Below are 19,730 nucleotides of genomic sequence, written 5' to 3'. Positions count from 1 at the left end.
TTTTGGTCTCATTCGGTTCCACCGAGGAATCGACTCCACCTTCATTGCCCATCATGATTTGTGGCATTTTGCGCGGTAAACCATATTTCGCACAGTAAACGAGGATGTCCCACCTGAATAACAGGAGAGTGTTACAGTTCGCCAGACTTAACCATTGTGTCACCCGGTCTGATAAATGACGTGACTTGGCAACCCGTCATTTCTATTACCTTAGACCATCTTCCGATAATCCTCTTAATCAGCAGATCTCTGAACGCCGCACTTTTCTTAATCATGGAAAAGCATATTGGCCTGAGTTCAAAGATTACACAAACCTTCGCTCCAGATAACTATCCAACCCTTCTGATGTTCGGATAGCGAATTGGATTTTCCGGGACATAATCAAAGCTGCAGCCGCTCGCTATATACCTGCTGGTCGTATATCCGAAGTAAGACCAAATTTCCCATTAGAAGCAGCGGGATTAGCGAAAGAGCGTGATGAGGTCCAGCCCTACTGATGCCCGAGTCAGTGAACTGACAGTGGAAGTCAACAGGCTGGTCACAACACAAAAAATAATTGGACAACACAAAAAATAATTTTTCATCAAGATAACGCTCCAGCGAATAAGAGTGTTGTAACAATGGCTAAAGTCAACGAATTAAAGTACGAGTTGCTTAACCACCCACCTTATTCTCCTGATTTAGCTCCCAGTGACTTGTTACTTGTTCGCAAAACTAAAAAAATGCCTTGCTGGCAAGCGCTTTACCTCAAATGAAGATGCAATTACAGTTGTAAACCACTATTTTGAAGAACTTAAGGAAAACTATTTTAATCAAGGTATAGAATTGATAGAAAAGCGTTGGATTAAGTGTATCGAAGCTTCAGGAGATAATATTGAAAAATAAAAATATTTTTGAACAACTAACTATTCTCTTTCATTGATAGTTTCCGAACCGCCCTCGTATATGTGTGGACGCCAGTCTTACGTGGAATTCCGGAAAAATAAGTCCAAGCCCCGTAGAGTGAAACAAGGAGTTCCCCAACGTTTGGAGATATCTCCGGAATTGTTTAACCTCTACAGAGAAATCCAGAAATCCGCGCCCTCCAGACGGCATCGAGATCGTAACACATGCGGATGACTGTACGATCATGGCGTCGGGTCCTATAGTTGATGACATATGTGTCAGAGTGAACAGCTATCTCGGGGAGTTTGCAGCCTTCTTCCATGTGAGGAATATGAAAATATACGCCACCAAATCAACGACCACACTATTTACCACATGGAGCTGTATGTGCCGGTCGAGGGGCACATAATTCCGACCACTAGCTATCCCAAAATCCTTGGGTTCATGTTCGACATCATGTTCAAGTCGTCCGCGCAAGTCACAGCTATCTGCGATAAATTGAAAAGTAGGAAAAAGGCCCTCAGGGCGCTAGATAATAAAGAAACCTTGTTGACAGAACTTCCGCACCCAGGCGTGTCAGGAAGGAGAGAGAGAGACCGAGGTCCAGCGATATAAGAGAGAGCCTATAGATCATGATGCCTATCAAGCGGGTCTGAATAGCATTCATACTGATGCAGTCGCAGACGTAGTTAACAATTACAGTATGAAAGCCATCCTCGGAGTCCACCCCTATCCACAGCTCAAGAACGTCGGCTGCCTAAGCAAACCAGGGTAGTTTTGGCCCAACTACGTTCAGTATGGTGCAGCTGCCTCAATTCATATTGAGCATGAATTTAGGCGAAATATCATTACTACTCCTTACGCCTCTCATTTCTCATCATAGCTTTACCACAAATCCTATATATATAAAAAATGCTCCTGTTATCATCCGCAGGTCGCTTGCGCGATTAAAAGTATGCAAGATCTATAAACACCCACGCCGACTTCACTACGTCAGTTTCCAAGCAGGCATTCTCTGGGGTTTTGTTTAATACCCACGGTAATGGTGGTATTGTAATTTATCGGAAGTTACTGTCTTGCTTTGCCGTGTATTGTTTCAGCTACTGAGTCTGTATTGTATTGATGCATTTTCATGTTAGAAAGATAGTGGTCGTATCTTTACTGTTATCGCAGGTGAATTATTATCTGGAATTCATCTCTGGCACCTTTTATTCAATTGCTCGTTGCGTAGTGATCATTTTTAGTTTTGCTAATGACTCCTGGGATTGTCATTTAACAACTATGATGATCTTCGCATTCTTCAATGTCATAATAATGATGTGCAATGTTGACTTAAATCTTTGAGATAGGTTTGTATTTGGTATGTCATATCGTAATACATATACATATGAATTATATATGAAACAGCTGATACATCTACGCACTCGTGTTCCATTACATTATATATATTGTTGCGTAATGTACTAATTGTAATGTGAATGAAAACTGAACATGGTCTCCCACTGAACATGACCATACGAAGACTTGTTTAGCATAGGCGCATGTGAATTGACGAGCTTGCACTTAACGCCGAAAATGAGGCGTACATGCAGTTGCTGTATAGAAGTTCAACCTAATATATGTTTAGAAGTGAACATAAAAGTATATTGAGTTTATTGAAGTGAACATGAAGTCTGTTTTGTTAGTAAGTTTAAAATAAGAGAAACCTTGTGAACTACGTTAAGTTTTGTGTTACTTTATTTAATTTAATAATATGAACCGAAATTTAATCAATAATAAACATTACAATAACAATAATAAACAATTTAACATTTACCAAGGTGTTTCAATCAAACTGATAGGTTACCAAGCCTTCATGTATATGAATTAAAACAAGCAATTATCATCGTTCTGAGTTACAACCAAGCTATTATTATAGCTATTTTGAAATATTAACAATACAATGGAAAAAACAAGTTCTTAAGTAGCATGAACCCCAGAGGTAATCGCGAGCTTAATTATGAAATCTCCATTAAAAAAAATATCAAATAGAACTCTGTAAGTTATGATGCGAAATTGCACATTTTCAGCTGACGAAACGAATCGAAAATTTTATCCTTACAAATTTAAAATATCGACCAAGAATTCAATTTTAAAATAAAATTGATTAGATTAATCTACAAAACTAAAATTATCTAAAATGCGTACGTAAATATACGTACACACTTATATATAGTATACACAAAAAATCTAACTTTGTAAATATGTGCCGAACAATGCAATTTTTACTAAGAATTTATGCTCATGTTATATTTGTTGTTAAATTTTATTTTATTTTTCCATTACGAACATGAGATCACAACACAAATGTGACGAAACTAATTGTGATAGCATTCGTAGAAAATAGAATGCCAAATGTACTGTTTTTGTTTTTTTCCAAATTATTATACCCTCCACCGTACATAGTATGGAGGGTATATTAAGTTCGTCATTAAGTTTGTAACTCATCGAAATAATCATTTTAGACATAACAAAGTATACATATTCTTGATCAGCGTAAAATTTTCCGTGTGTTGTAATCACGCTAGAGTAAAAAAAATGAATAAAGATAGGAAGCTAAAATTTTGCATAGATCAGTTTTTGTTTGCAGGCAGTTTAACTCCTCCAAATAATAAGTGGCAAATTAAAAAAGTTGATTTTATAAAATTTATTTAACATTTTGTAAAAAATCGGTTTAGATGGCCATTTCTGGCCTTTGATATTGGACTATCAACTCGAATAAGGAGAAGAAGCTCTTATTTTGTTAAAAAAAAAAACGCAAAAATTGATGTTGAAGCCTTATAAGGAACAATAATTTTAGCCTTTTTATTTATTGCACTCCAGTAATATTGATTCAACTCAGTATTATTTGTAATATTCCGATTGTTTCAAAGGCCTTGTGAGGCCTCCGATAGATTTAGGACTAAAATTTTTAGATTTACACACTATTAATTTGCTCTTCTGTTTGAATTCAAACAGGTATACAAACTGGATTCTGGATTGTTCTTGTCTGGAACATCGGAAATGGCCTTAGCTGGTTTTTTTGAAAACTATATGCTTGAAGAAAATGAACTTCCATTAAAAGTTGCAGCCGTAACCCGTTGCTTTAGAGCAAAAACATCTGAAAAAAGAAACGTAACCAAGAGGTTAAAGCAAAACTAGACAATAAAATTGCTAATTTGTAATTGAAACAATAAACATTTACAATAAATAGCATAAAGGTTTCTATAAATCGACGCTCCTTAAACAGTCACAAACGAAGGAAGCCCAATTATAAGTAAGAAGAAATGTGATGTTGTAGATGTGTCCAGTGTAATTCGGGTATTAATCCATTCTTCTAATAAGATGTTCGTCAGTTTGTTCCCGAAACAATCCAATTAATAGATGAATTTTTATACCCTCAGAATATATTAAGCATTTTCGACCCAACAAAGTATATATTCTTTATCAGTATAAGACTCTACGTCGATTTGGCTCAGTACAGATCCACGCCTTTGTATAGCCCCCATATAACGGTACCTCCAAATATTCAGTACTTTATGAATTTTTGGCTAAAATTTTCAACAGAATTATCTCTGGCGCATAATTGTCTGTAGAGATCCACGTTTTCGTATAGCCCCATAAACTGTAATATATGATAGTCAGAATTTTTGAAATTATAGTGACATTTTTCAACAGGTATACAAACTGGATTCTGGATTGTGCTTGTCTGGAACATCGGAAATGGCCTTAGCTGGTTTTTTTGAAAACTATATGCTTGAAGAAAATGAACTTCCATTAAAAGTTGCAGCCGTAAGCCGTTGCTTTAGAGCAGAAACATCTGGATTAACAGAAGAAAAAGGTATATACAGGTAAGAACACATTGTAAATACATATTTTATTGATTTGGAATGGCTCAAAACGAGGCCAGGGATAAGTTGCAAACAGTTTAAATTTACCCAATTCAATGGAAAAAGCAATAAGCTTTTTATGAAGAAAATCATTAAGATCAATTAAAATAGTGGTATATTTGGCATCAACTGCAATAAGCCACCGACCTTTTTAACAACACGATATTTTTTAATATTTAATATTTCGTTTTTAACGAAGTATAGGAGAAACCCACAACACTTTTCTAAAATCAGTATGTAAACGGGTTGACTTTGTGTTAAGCCCCCTTACATACTGATAGCAAGTGGGAAATGAGTGAATTAGTTTTTTTTTTGGGAAATAAAACTGGTCTTAGAGACAAGTGTGCTAAATCAGATCTTTCCAGAAATATATATAATAATTTATATCTTCAGCCGTTGTTTCTGGTGCAAACCTGGACGCAAATACCATTTTCATGACAGGAGCCATGGATAATTGTCTTTGTTGTTGTAGCAGTTTTACATGTTCCGTTGTTTTTTCTGACTAATCCGGTTCTTCCTCAATGTCCAGGTTTAGGAATTCTGCTACCTTTATGGGCTGTAGCCATAGATCCTCTGGACGGAGTTGGGTAGGTTTGGCTGGACAATTAAACAAGTGCAGCGTGTTGTGCGGGCCTGTATCGCACGCTGGGCAGGCGTTCCGCACATCCTCATCAATTCGTGCCCAATACGAATTGAGACGGCTGCACCATCCTGAACGTAGTTGGGCCAAAACTACCCTGGTTTGCCTAGGCAGCCGACGTTCTTCAGCTGCAATGGATGGGGGTGGACTCCGAGTATGGCATTCATACTGTAATTATTAACTACCTCTGCGACTGCATCAGTATGAATGCTATTCAGACCCGATTGATAGGCTTCATGATCTCCCCTGGGTGGGTGAGTTCTATCCACCATATGGTGGTTAGGGTGACTCCCACGATAACACCCAAGCAGGTACTGCAACGAAAGCATATGATTATGCTGACGTAAGGGAAGAACCTTCGTCTCCTCATGTAAATGGTCCACAGGAGTCATGAGGAGGCATCCTGTTGCAGTTCTCAGGGCGGCATTCTGGCAGGTCTGAATACTTTTCCACTGCGTTGCACTTGTATTCGCCGACCACACTGGACCCGCATAGCTAACCACAGACCGACCTATCGCTTTATAAGAGGTCAACAAGGTTTCCTTATCCGCACCCCAAGTGCTGCCGGCTAGCGCCTTGAGGACCTTGTTCCTACTTTTCATTTTATCGCAAATAGCTGTGGCTTGCGCGGAAGACTTGAACATGCTATCGAACGTAAATTATGGTCGGAATTATATGCCCCTCGATCTGCACATTCAGCTGTGTTCTCATCTCCGCAGTCCATGTGGTAAATAGTGTAGCCGTGGATTTAGTGGCGGATATTCTCATATTCCTCGCGTGGAAGAAGGCGGCAAGCTCCGCGAGATAGTTATTCACCCTGACACATATGTCATCAACTACAGGACCCGACGCCATGATCGTACAATCATCCGCATAAGTTACGATCTCGATACCGTCTGGAGGGCGCGGAATTCCGGAAAGGTAGAGGTTAAACAGTTCCGGAGATATCACCCCACCTTGGGGAACTCCCTGTTTCACTCTACGAGGCTTGTACTTCTTATTCCGGAATTCCACGTACGACTGGCGTCCACACATATAGTTGACTATCCAACGTTTCAAACTTGGCCGGAGGGTAGTGTTCTCAACGTCCTCGAACAGCGTGGCATGGTTGACCGTATCAAAGGCCTTTGAAAGGTCGAGAGCCACCACTACTGTTCTGTGGGACGGCCTGTTCTGGTTGAGTCCTCGACTGATATGTGTGGATATGGCGTGCAATGCTGTTGTAGTGCTATGTAGTGGACGGAAACCGTGTTGATGGTTAGCAACTGAATAGCTTCCTCTGATACTGGGGAGGAGTAAGGCCTCGAGAGTCTTTGCTACTGGCAACAAAAGCGAAATTGGCCTGTATGATTCGCCTTTGCCAGGCTTCAGTAGCGGGACCACCCTGCCCATTTTCCTGGCTTCGGGAACTATGTGGGTAGCTAACGACAAGTTAAGGACTTTGATTAAATGCTCAACTTCCGGCGTATCCAGTTGCTTCAACATTACCATTGATATTCCGTCCGGGCCCAACGCTTTAGATGACTTAGCGTTTCGGATGACATTCGCAACATCACCCATCGTAAACTGTGGAGGTACATCCTCGGCGGGAAGAGCTCTTATACGACGTAGTACTCTTCGCCTCGCCCTATCACTCTCGGGGTGCTCGACACATTGGCGGTTAAAACAGCCAGCGCACCTCTTCGGATCAGTCACAGTTACGTCGTTAAATGTGACTGCTGTCCTATCATCCTTTTTTCCAGGGTTCGAGAGTGACTTTACCGTTACCCACAGTTTACTCAAATCGGTTCCAATGTTGCAACACTTCAGATGGTCTAGTCACTTTTTCCGCTTATGCTCCTGTACCAACCGGTTGACTTCCACTGTCAGTTCACTGACTCTGGGATTAGTAGGGTTGGTACGTCGGAGCTCATCACGCTCATTCGCTAATACCGCTGCCTCTGCTGGGAAATTTGGTCTTACTTCGGGTATTCGACCAGCAGGTATATAGCGAGCGGCTGCAGCTTTGATGGAAATCCTTTCAGCTACCCGAACATCAGAAGGATTGGGCAGTTCTCTGAAGCGAAGTTCGTGAACTCTCTGAACTCGGGCCAGTGGGATTTCCCATGGTTAAGGAAAGTGCGGCGTTCAGAGGTTATGAAATCGGGCGATCTGCTGATGGAGACGATTATCGTGAGATGGTCTGAGCCAAGAGAAATGACGGGTTGCCAAGTCACGTCATTTATCAGACCGGGTGACAGTTTGGTTAAATCTGGCGAACTGTGACACTCTCCTCTTATTCGGGTGGGGGCATCCTCGTTTACCGTGCAAAATGTGAATCAGTCAATCTACTCTGCCAACGCTGACCCCCTCTGGTCATTACCTAGGGCGGAATGCCACTGGATTCTGGATTGTGCTTGTCTGGAACATCGGAAATGGCCTTAGCTGGTTTTTTTGAAAACTATATGCTTGAAGAAAATGAACTTCCATTAAAAGTTGCAGCCGTAAGCCGTTGCTTTAGAGCAGAAACATCTGGATTAACAGAAGAAAAAGGTATATACAGGTAAGAAGAACACATTGTAAATACATATTTTATTGATTTGGAATGGCTCAAAACGAGGCCAGGGATAAGTTGCAAACAGTTTAAATTTACCCAATTCAATGGAAAAAGCAATAAGCTTTTTATCAAGAAAATCATTTAGATCAATTAAATTAGTGGTATATTTGGCATAAACTGCAATAAGCCATCGACCTTTTTAACAACACGATATTTTTTAATATTTAATATTTCGTTTTTAACGAAGTATAGGAGAAACCCACAACACTTTTCTAAAATCAGTATGTAAACGGGTTGACTTTGTGTTAAGCCCCCTTACATACTGATAGCAAGTGGGAAATGAGTGAATTAGTTTTTTTTGGGAAATGAAACTGGTCTTAGAGACAAGTGTGCTAAATCAGATCTTTCCAGAAATATATATAACTAGCTGGCCCGGTCCGCGTTGCCGGCCCGTAGTTTTTGTCTATTATGCATATTTGTCAAAGCATAATTATTCAAAGATATGAATGATATAAGTGTTCGCGTACTTGTCGATTAAAAGGCTTTTTAAATACCTGTACCCATATTTAAGCCGTGGGCTTCAATATTTAAACCGTGGACTTCAAAGGTGTGGATGTGCTATACAAATCTATTAAAATGTATATATCAATCTAATCCCCATGTAAGGGATCAAATTAATTTTTAGTATGGTAAAAATCGTAGCATAATTTTCCATTCAAATGAGCAGTAATTTGGAATTTACTGTATTTTGTACACCTCATAATTGAGGGTTGAATGAATTAAGAATAGCCAAAGTAAATTACTTTTTTAAAGCCATTAGCACCTCAGATTGTCCATTAGAGTTCTTATAAGTCCCTCTAACCATGTCGGTCTGTTTGTCCGCCAAAAAGTGGACTTGAGGGGGTACTATTATATGGAAAAAAAATCCTAAAATTTGTAGATATGTTCAAATTTTTGTGTAAGATTTTCACCCCCAAATACACATTTTTAGCCAAATCCTTTGAAATATGGTAAAATCAGGAGGTACTTTTATATGGGCACTACTCCGAGACATCGACCTATATTGAAAACATTCTTCTAGCCCTTATAATCCAATCTGACAAATAGAGACCAAATCAAAAATATAGCAGAACAACAACAACTGAAAAAAATTTCGCGTGATTTAAATGAGTAAAAATAGTTTTATCCACCATATTTTTCATCATAGTATAATTCAATGACGATTCAACAAATATTCGGTCCCGTGCTAATTTCATATATTTGTAATTTGTTCATGTTTCCACAATTTATTTCATATAGATGTATATCCCAAATATACGTTTCCAACCAATATTGTCTTGGGGGTTACAAATCCAATAGAATACAAAATTTTATTTTCTGACCACACATTATATGTGAAAGTGGACTTGGGTATACTCCAATGTGGGGACTTTACTTAAATAAATTCCTATGTGGCAATTATCTGGATGATGGTTCCCTAACCCCTTAGAGACAATGATGCCAAATATGGGCCAAGCAATGAAAAAAGTGGCCAAGACCCCAAAAATAGCTTAAATCATATGATGGTTATATAAATATGAAATCGGGATGTACCCTTATCGTGAGTTATGATCGATATCATGACCTGCAAAAGTGGTTTAAGGTATCTTGAATGTTTGTGAAGAATTTCTGGAAGGATAGAAATCCTTTTCTTACTAAGAGTCTAATTCGCTCTACTATTTTCCACCCTTTATATTTGGTATTTTACTGATTGTACTCCCAAAGAATTTTGCATTGGACGGATTATTGTCACATGAAAGAAGTAGGTCCACGCTTTGAAATGAGCTCCATTTGGCTTTTTCTGTCATTTTTGGTTGTTTAAATGTGTTCGCATCTTCCATCTGAACCACGATGTCGGCCCTGTAATCGAAAATTAGATGTCAGTTAACATCGTATTTCGCACTTATTTCATTTTTTTTTTGGTGAAAAATTGTATATAGTGAAAAATTATTCTTTATTTTGTCCACAAAAAATCCATTGAATTCAATATGATAATACAAATTGAAAAAAATGACAAAAGAAGAATAACAAATTGAAAAAATCTTCAACCTGTTCGCTGATTTATTACAGCAAATGTTTAAAGACCCTTACTATCATTTTAAAATTCGATTCCACTGAAAATTTTTTCGATTTTTTCCCGATTTGAGAATTTTTGCAATGAGATCTCTTTTCCGTGATTTTTTTAGCGATTTTGACAAAGTAATTATTTTTTAATTAATAATTATCTTTCTTTTGGTGTGACCGCGTTAAATTATTTCGATATCATCTATTCCGTTTCGCCACCATATAATTCGGTACTACGCTTCCATGTAACCCGCCATCAAATAAAATATAAAAAACACTACAAATGTACATTAGAAAAAAGTAAGTCAAAATGGAAAAAAATCATACAAAATAAAACATTACTATTGTACATTTGAAAAGTCAAAATGAAAATGTTAATATATCACATTTTTACGCGATTTTTCTGGATATTATCCTTTTCGGAGAGGAGACAACTCCGAATTTGTGTGAATCGTTAAAATCAGTCCAGCTGTTCCTAAGTTATAAGCGTAGTAACTAACACAACTTACATTTATATATATAGATAATTTATATCTTCAGACGTTGTTTCTGGAGCAAACCTGGACGCAAATACCATTTCCATGACAGGAGCCATGGATAATTGTCTTTGTTGTTGTAGCAGTTTTACATGTTCCGTTGTTTTTTCTGACTAATCCGGTTCTTCCTCAATGTCCAGGTTTAGGAATTCTGCTACCTTTATGGGCTGTAGCCATAGATCCTCTGGACGGAGTTGGGTAGGTTTGGCTGGACAATTAAACAAGTGCAGCGTGCCCAATACGAATTGAGACGGCTGCACCATCCGGAACGTAGTTGGGCCAAAACTACCCTGGTTTGCCTAGGCAGCCGACGTTCTTCAGCTGCAATGGATGGGGGTAGACTCCGAGTATGGCATTCATACTGTAATTATTAACTACCTCTGCGACTGCATCAGTATGAATGCTATTCAGACCCGATTTATAGGCTTCATGAACCTTCGTCTCCTCATGTAAATGGTCCACAGGAGTCATGAGGAGGCACCCCGTTGCAGTTCTCAGGGCGGCATTCTGGCAGGTCTGAATACTTTTCCACTGCGTTGCACTTGTATTCGCCGACCACGCTGGACCCGCATAGCTAACCACAGACCGACCTATCGCTTTATAAGAGGTCAACAAGGTTTCCTTATCCGCACCCCAAGTGCTGCCGGCTAGCGCCTTGAGGACCTTGTTCCTACTTTTCATTTTATCGCAAATAGCTGTGGCTTGCGCGGAAGACTTGAACATGCTATCGAATGTAAATTATGGTCGGAATTATATGCCCCTCGACCTGCACATTCAGCTGTGTTCTCATCTCCGCAGTCCATGTGGTAAATAGTGTGGCCGTCGATTTAGTGGCGGATATTCTCATATTCCTCGCGTGGAAGAAGGCGGCAAGCTCCGCGAGGTAGTTATTCACCCTGACACATATGTCATCAACTACAGGACCCGACGCCATGATCGTACAATCATCCGCATAAATTACGATCTCGATGCCGTCTGGAGGGCGCGGAATTCCGGAAAGGTAGAGGTTAAACAGTTCCGGAGATATCACACCTCCTTGGGGAACTCCCTGTTTCACTCTACGAGGCTTGGACTTCTTATTCCGGAATTCCACGTACGACTGGCGTCCACACATATAGTTGACTATCGTTTCAAACTTGGCCGAAGGGGTAGTGTTCTCAACGTCCTCGAACAGCGTGGCATGGTTGACCGTATCAAAGGCCTTTGATAGGTCGAGAGCCACCACTACTGTTCTGTGGCACGGCCTGTTCTGGTTGAGTCCTCGACTGATGTGTGTGGATATGGCGTGCAATGCTGTTGTAGTGCTATGTAGTGGACGGAAACCGTGTTGATGGTTCGCAACTGAATAGCTTCCTCTGATACACCCTGCCCATTTTCCAGGCTTCGGGAACTATGTGGGTGGCTAACGACAAGTTAAGGACTTTGATTAAATACTCAACTTCCGGCGTATCCAGTTGCTTCAACATTACCATTGATATTCCGTCCGGGCCCAACTCTTTAGATGACTTAGCGTTTCGGATGACATTCGCAACATCACCCATCGTAAACTGTGGAGGTACATCCTCGGCGGGAAGAGCTCTTATACGACGTAGTACTCTTCGCCTCGCCCTATCACTCTCGGGGTGCTCGACAAATTGGCGGTTAAAACAGCCAGCGCACCTCTTCGGATCAGTCACAGTTACGTCGTTAAATGTGACTGCTGTCCTATCATCCTTTTTTCCAGGGTTCGAGAGTGACTTTACCGTTACCCACAGTTTACTCAAATCGGTTCCAATGTTGCAACACTTCAGATGGTCTAGTCACTTTTTCCGCTTATGCTCTGCGGGTGACAGTTTGGTTAAATCTGGCGAACTGTGACACTCTCCTCTTATTCGGGTGGGGGCATCCTCGTTTACCGTGCAAAATGTGAAGCAGTCAATCTACTCTGCCAACGCTGATCCCCTCTGGTCATTACCTAGGGCGGAATGCCACAACTCATGGTGGGCATTGAAGTCCCCTAGTATCAGGCGGTTATTGCCTTCCAAAAGTGGGCTTATATTAGGCAAGTAACGCGGTTCAAAGCTATTAACCGGCGGGATATACACATTAAGCACCTCTACCTCGGCAGTACCACACTTGACTGCTACCCCCATACACTCCATGTACGGGTCACTAGAGAATAGCTCAAGCGAGATAGGTCTGTATTGAACAGAATGGTGTAACAGGAACGCTAATCCCCCACCTCCACTTCTGGTGCGATCTTTCCTCAATACGTTGTAACCATTGCAGCGTTGTAAGCTACAATTTTCATTGAGCTTGGTTTCCTGCACCGCTGCGATCTTAATATTCCTCCGATTCATAAAATCCACTATCTCATCAATTTTACCTCGGAGTCCGTTGCAATTAAACAGCAAGAATGATGCATTGTTCGGAATTGGAACAGCAACATGTGGCGTTAAGTGCTGCGGTAACGGTTGCTGTTCTGGAGACTGCGGGGGAGTTCCATACTCTGACGACGACTCGGAAGGTGACGACGAGGTGGTGGACTCACTGAGGACTACGTTGGTACAGCACGAAGCAACATAGTCCCTATCGCTATAGTCTCGCATCCGGGTTAAACGGGAACAATTCCTAAAATGCACCCATCCTCTGCATCCATTACCTCGCACCGAGACTGATCTATGGTGGATGGTTTTTGGCAAACCGTACAGAACCATGGCAATCCCACGGCAGCGGGTTCTACGACACCGCATTGACCCGAAACAACAACACTCCAGTTTCGGCCAGCGGCTGCCACCAAAGTGTATACATGTTCATAATTGTCTTTGGAAAGGTTAGGTTTCACTAATATGGTCAGTAACAGTAGGAATGTAGGAAGTGATAATTCCTGAATGTCATGAGTAGATTGTGAAGTTTTCACAGAAAGCGAACTATCAATACTCATAGATTATTTACCACTTTATCTCCGTTAATTACCGGGACTGGGTGTGTCACAACACTGGCATAAGACTGTTCACGCCTGGTGTCTACAAAAACTCGAATAAAAATTCTACCGATCAAGAGATGAAGTTCCGCTTAAAGTCAGCTTTGAAGGATGACGCACTACAAATTGTTCAAAATATGCCATTTACAAGTACTGGAAATTAAACAGTGCGACAACTGTGAAACCTATTTACGAATTATTTTAGCACAAAATATCCAAAAATCTATGTGTAGAAGAAATCAAAGCAATGAATTTTAAACTAGGAATTGCGTATCCAATTCTTGCGTGTCCGATTCATGCATACGTTACATTCCGAAAATTGGATAAACAACGCGTTTACAATATGAACATATAGTAGAATATAGAGAAATTCAGGTGATCGGCGATGGCAAATTTCTGAAACGTTATTAAATTTTAAAATCGGTCTGGTCCATGAATAACGGAATCAATATGAGATGAAACATCAGCTTTGAAGCACATACAAATCTAACGATAACCAAGTCAAATGCGGCAATTTTAATGCAAGCCACACACGATACAACTGGTTGTACAACTTGGAGAGGTTGTATTGAAAATAGTATCGTTGTGTGTCTCGGTTGATTTTTGATATTTGGCATGTTGTACCAACAGATTGTAACGTTTGTGGGCATGTCGCATACAATTTCATTTTGTGTTTATTTTTGATGAGGCAACACCATTGTTTCGCACATCAAAACAATACGAAATCCAAACAAATGTGTGATTTTAATGTGTATATAAAATGGAATTTCAAAAATTAATAATAAATAAAAGGTATTGTGTCAATTATAAAGCATTCATTTTTTCCGGTGTCTTAACTCAAAAAAAACTTTATGAAAAGTGAAGTTGTACAAAGAGGTTGTAGAGGTTGTTTCTTTTTACATAACGTCCAGAAGCAAGAAGGGAAATATTTTTACACGCTTTCTAGTTTCTCTAACGCACACAAGCGCAACTAACATTTTGTGCATATATGTTTGGATGGATATTATCTGGTTCTCGAAAGATTTTGGAATCTTGAAGACAATCAGATAAAGCCAGATGACGACTTTTGCGGGGCGAACTACAAATCAACAGTATCGACTGAGATTGAAAAATGGTTTAAAATCGAACTTTGATTCAAGAAAGACATTAAATTTGAAGATTCACATTAAAAAGCGATGGCCGATTACTGATTATGACTACTGAGAAGAAGTTAAGCAACAATGCTGAACTCAAAGCAGAATACGATCAATAAATTGAAGAGAACATTCATATGAGCAATATGGTGCGAGTAAAGTAAGAAATTCGAGGGACGGACGCGATTGTAAGGAAATAGAAAAACTAAAATCTTAAAATTCTTATTTAACTGGGAACCGCTTGTTGATAGTAGGCGGTCGATTCCTCACTGACTTTTAAGCAATTTAATCACAAAGAAAACAAGCGGCGACAATTCATGGTGATAACCGGGTATTGTAAAATTTTATTAGAAGGAATTATTGGATAATTGAAATGAAAAATAGTATGAAAAAGGTGAATCGTCATGAGCCAATATACATAAATTTCGACATGACAGTCAAGATATGTCTGAATGTGTAGTCAATTTATCGGCGCCATTTACGCTTTTTCTGTGAATTATGCGGAATCAATATACACGACGTTATTCAATAACTGAGAAACCAAATCATACATTTCGATATCGACAAAAGCAGTACATTCAAAGGCGGTGAGCAGTTTTACATCAGCATTTCTAGCTGCGCTGAAACGGTTATACAAGAAAAGAAGAAAGAGTAGATATTTTTATTTAGACAATGGCACAAACTTTTTTGTAGCTGTTAAGCATCTAGATAGAGATTTCCGAGCCGTCGAAGAAAATATTGAAACGCTAATACTAAAACTGGCGACAGAGGAAGGGAGTGGCAAAACTTAAAACGCAATCCGGATTAATAAAGAGGTCCATTAACAAATTGTGTCCGCTGGAAAATTTTAACTGAACGAGTATGACCGAACTATAAGAATCGGCGGCGATATACTTTGGCGAAATTGAATCGAATGTATTCTGTTAATTTTTTAGGCTCAAATAACTCAGCGAGATTAGAAGGCGTCCAGTCTTAGTTAAAAACGAATGACGCGTCTCAACTTAAAGGGTCTTCTTTTTCATTACATTAATTTATCTCTGTTGGTAATAGTGTTGGCCAATAATGGTATCAATAATGAGATACAGAAGGTCCAGACAAATGACAACTATTCACTTTAAGCCCTGCAGAATGTTTGAAAAACTCAAAAATACTTCTTCGGAAAATATATGAGAGTTCTCTGTGAGTACTTTATCCCCTAAAAAAGAATTGTCTGTATGGGCATTGTCTGAAATCCTACACAAGAAGTTATCTGTGAGTAATTTACCCTCTGAAGGGGAGTTTTATATATAGGTCCACGATATCATAGAGTCGCCGATGCTATTGTATACCCCCCGATATTTGGTATTTTGATGATTTTAGCCACATTTTTTAATGGAATATTGTGAAAATCCGCACAAGGAGTTCTCTTTGAGTACTTTACCCCTGGAAGAGAATTGTCTACATAGGTCTACGTTTTAGTATAGCAACCAAATAACGCTACCCCGAAATATTCGGTATTTTAAGGATTTCTGCAACATTATTCACAGGAAATGCATTAAATTTCGCATTTGAAGTTCGTAATGGGTACTACAACCTATGACCGAAAATTGTCTTCCACGTCTTAGTATAGCCCCAATATAACGGTACCAGCTTTTATTCGGTATTTTGACGATATTAGTTACATTATTAATCGGGATTGTTTCAAATGTCGTATTTGAAGTTCGATACTACAACCCATGACAGAAAATAAATTATCCAGCACCACGTTTTCGGATAGCCCCCATATAAAGGTTTTTATTTGAGCGATATTTTTCGATGGATTTTTTTGTGAAGTTTTTCAAGTTCATGCCTAATTGTGGGGGTATACAAATTCGGCCCGGCCGAGCTTAGCTTCTTTCTTATTTCTTTTATTATAATCTAAATTCTGGAGGTGGATTTTTTCCTTTATTAAAAAATGGTACGAAATAAAAAACTTAATGTTTGCAACTCTTTTGAAGAAATGTCACAATAACTAGTTACCTAATGTTAAAAAATTAACGTTAAAGCAAAACTAGACAATAAAGTTGCTAATTTGTAATTGAAACAATAAACAATTACAATAAATAGCATAAATGTTTCTCTAAATCGACGTTCCTTAAACAGTCACAAACGAAGGAAGCCCAATTATAAGTAAGAGGAAATGTGATGTTGTAGATGTCAAAATTGTTAACAATCATGACGACCAGAGAGGAACGCAACAAAAACAACAACAGCGGTACGTTTGGATATTTAACCCCTTCTTCTGTAAACCTAATAAACCATTCATCATTTTTTCCGCAACAATCCAAAGTAAAAAAGCAATGACAGTGTCCAGTGTAATTCGGGTATTAATCCATTCTTCTAATAAGATATTCGTCAGTTTGTTCCCGAAACAATCCAATTAATAGATGAATTTTTATACCCTCAAGGTATATTAATTTTATCAAAATAAATAAGCAACAAAGTATATATTCTTGATCAGCATAAGTCTCTACATCGATTTAGCTCAGTACAGATCCACGCCTTTGTATAGCCCGCATATAACGGTACCTCCCAATATTCAGTACTTTATGAATTTTTGTCTATAATTTTCAACAGAATTATCTCAACAGAATTATCTCTGGCGCATAATTGTCTGTAGAGATCAACGTTTTCGTATAGCCCCATAAACTGTAACATATGATAGTCAGAATTTTTGAAATTATAGTGACATTTTTCTGCAGATTGTGGGGTGTATTTAAAGCATGCTGCTTTAAAAATAATAAATAAACAAAATAACACTAAAAGTGAAACACTAAATATTGGGGCTACCTATCGTCAATAAACCCTTCATTCTATCACTTTCAATGTGCTGTGACCTACAAAAAACTTCAAATGTAACTTTTACGAATTGGAATTCAGCAATCAAGTCTGGAGATAAACGTTTTATCGTGCTTTAATTAATTATAATTAATAGAAATTAAGAAAATTGAACTTTCCAATATTGACCTTCGCCTAGCCATTAAAAGCACTTTTAAAATGGATTCTCCAATAATAATTGAAGAGCGTAAAACTTAACAGGACTTCATCTTTAGATTTTTAAAGGTCTGGTCAATGCTAAGTGTTTTGCTGATAGGAAATTTACTTTTGTGATTATAATTCGATCAGTACTAATTAATCTCTAATTTCTGAGGTCTTACATCGGATCTACATTTTTGAACCCTTTCAGAAGAAGAGGAACTGGGACTTTGGTAGTGTATATGGGCTTTCCTGGAATGTAGGCTAGTATCGTATTAACTAATCCAACGAGTCTATCGAACAAATTTACAATTTTTGCGATGGGTCTGCGAATGTTGATAAATGCTGTCCGTGGCCTTCAGCTCGATACGACCCAACTTTCGTTCATGTGGAGCCAACTGATTCTGATTATTACAGTTGTCTTAAATTAATTAATTCCTAGACCTGCTGGCCCATTGTGTTCATCCTAAATCTGAGAAAAGAAAGAAACAGATTGGAAAAACAATAATAAATTGCAATCCACTAGTAACGGGTGTCATCGTCACTCCACTTAGAAGTCATGAACCTTATGCTACCCACCCACCACAATTTTTCAGCCAGGTTTCGCCATGGACGTGAGCGGCCTTTTTCTGTTCCCGTAGATTATAACCAGCTAGTTTTGTTTAAATCTCCCGGAGTAGTCTTCGTGTATCACACGAGGATGGTCTAACCGAGTTTTCGACTTCGATGTCAATTGATTCGGATCCAATCCATCTGCTGCTTCATTATCCGGATTATTGCGAAGGCATACAAATCAACATAACTTGGTGGATTCCCTAGCTTTTCCCAAAATGTACCGCCTTCAGTGCCGCTTGATTATCGACGTATATAGTCGTGGGACCATTAACTTCACTGTTCCTTTTTACCAATAGATCTATGGCTTTTTAATCGCAAAGATTTCTGTCAAGAATACGCTACAATCTATGCTAAGTTTGTTGGATCTGCAGAGGTGCACTAGCATTAATATCTTTCTATTGATATTTTTATTTTAATTCTAAAAGTCATAAAAAAGAATTCGAATATTATATATATTTGAAGAAGCGAGTATCTGTTTTTTAATAAAAAAAATATTCCTTGTTAATGATCCTCGCAAAAAGTCTGGAATCCTCTAATTTAATTTCAGCTCAATACAATTTTCTTCACATAAAAACGATTTTTTTTCTGCCATTTTGCTAGTCGTCATTGAAAAGACATGAGTTAAATCTGGGCACCAAATAATTTCTGTTTGTTTAATTATTATTGAATTATTGAATGAGAAGTAACTTTTAAAATAGCAAGATCTATATGAAAGCTTCAATTATATATGAAACAACTACAGACCTTCATGTTTACCTTCTTTGCTAGATAACACCAAATAAAAATGCTTGGGTGCAGTCTGGTTTAGCGGTAAGTTGTTGACCATTGCTTTCCTAAATATTGCATAAGTATAAATAATGATAATTATTATTTTGCTGTTTGATAGGACTCAATCATTTGGTTTTGTTTGGTGCCCAGATGCACACAAGAAGAAAAGCAACAAAAACATTCCTAACATAAGAAAACATCTTTGGATTTGCTTGCTTTGCTATGCTCTTAAACAAGTTTGTTTGCTTGTTACAACCAAGAACAGAAAACGAAAGAAATCGAATTTATTACCTCTCCAGTATGTGCACGGCCTCCTAATTATTCGAAGAGCTTATGTAATTGTCATGTCAAAATTCTTAGAATAATAAATTACGAAGCCTACAGTGATTTTAAATTAAGGTCTGAAATAGAATTGTTAAAAAACTTATAATCTGGTCGTTCCGCTATTTATCTACAAACCCAGCTGTAAGAGTAAGCCATGAATCATATCCAAAAGGACTAGCCTTTAAACGTTATAACAAGACCAGCTATAAGAAAGTCCATCGACTAAAATAATTGTACTGTTTAAGTAATATTTCATGATCATAAGTGAATATAAACCGAAGATATAACAATTTTACATTTTTTTATTGGAGAACTTCAGCTCTGGT

At 38.5% G+C, this 19,730-nt stretch overlaps 1 protein-coding gene and 1 long non-coding RNA gene across 3 annotated transcripts in view; both read left to right on the top strand.

The window, feature by feature from the left end:
* The window catches only part of LOC131804699 (serine--tRNA ligase, mitochondrial-like), a 30,118-nt gene extending 25,342 nt beyond the window's left edge, over positions 1 to 4,776 (top strand). Inside the window, exon 3 of one of the 2 annotated variants that reach the window (XM_059127763.1) lies at positions 4,582 to 4,776. In XM_059127763.1, the coding sequence (XP_058983746.1) occupies positions 4,582 to 4,758 (177 nt within the window). In that variant the 3' untranslated portion in view covers positions 4,759 to 4,776. Of the gene's footprint in view, positions 1 to 3,882; positions 4,081 to 4,581 lie in introns of those variants that run through there. The other variant, XM_059127762.1, reaches the window with a different exon arrangement.
* Positions 4,777 to 7,791: 3,015 nt separating this feature from the next.
* On the top strand, positions 7,792 to 19,474 carry LOC109613850 (uncharacterized). The gene is made up of 3 exons (XR_009343208.1): positions 7,792 to 7,975; positions 19,081 to 19,122; positions 19,199 to 19,474. It is a non-coding gene; the product is annotated as an uncharacterized LOC109613850 (long non-coding RNA).
* Positions 19,475 to 19,730: the final 256 nt, after the last annotated feature.

This window comes from Musca domestica, unplaced genomic scaffold (genome assembly GCF_030504385.1).
Source record: "Musca domestica strain aabys unplaced genomic scaffold, Musca_domestica.polishedcontigs.V.1.1 47, whole genome shotgun sequence".
NCBI classification, from domain to species: domain Eukaryota; kingdom Metazoa; phylum Arthropoda; class Insecta; order Diptera; family Muscidae; genus Musca; species Musca domestica.
This window is presented reverse-complemented; position numbering and strand designations above follow the sequence as displayed.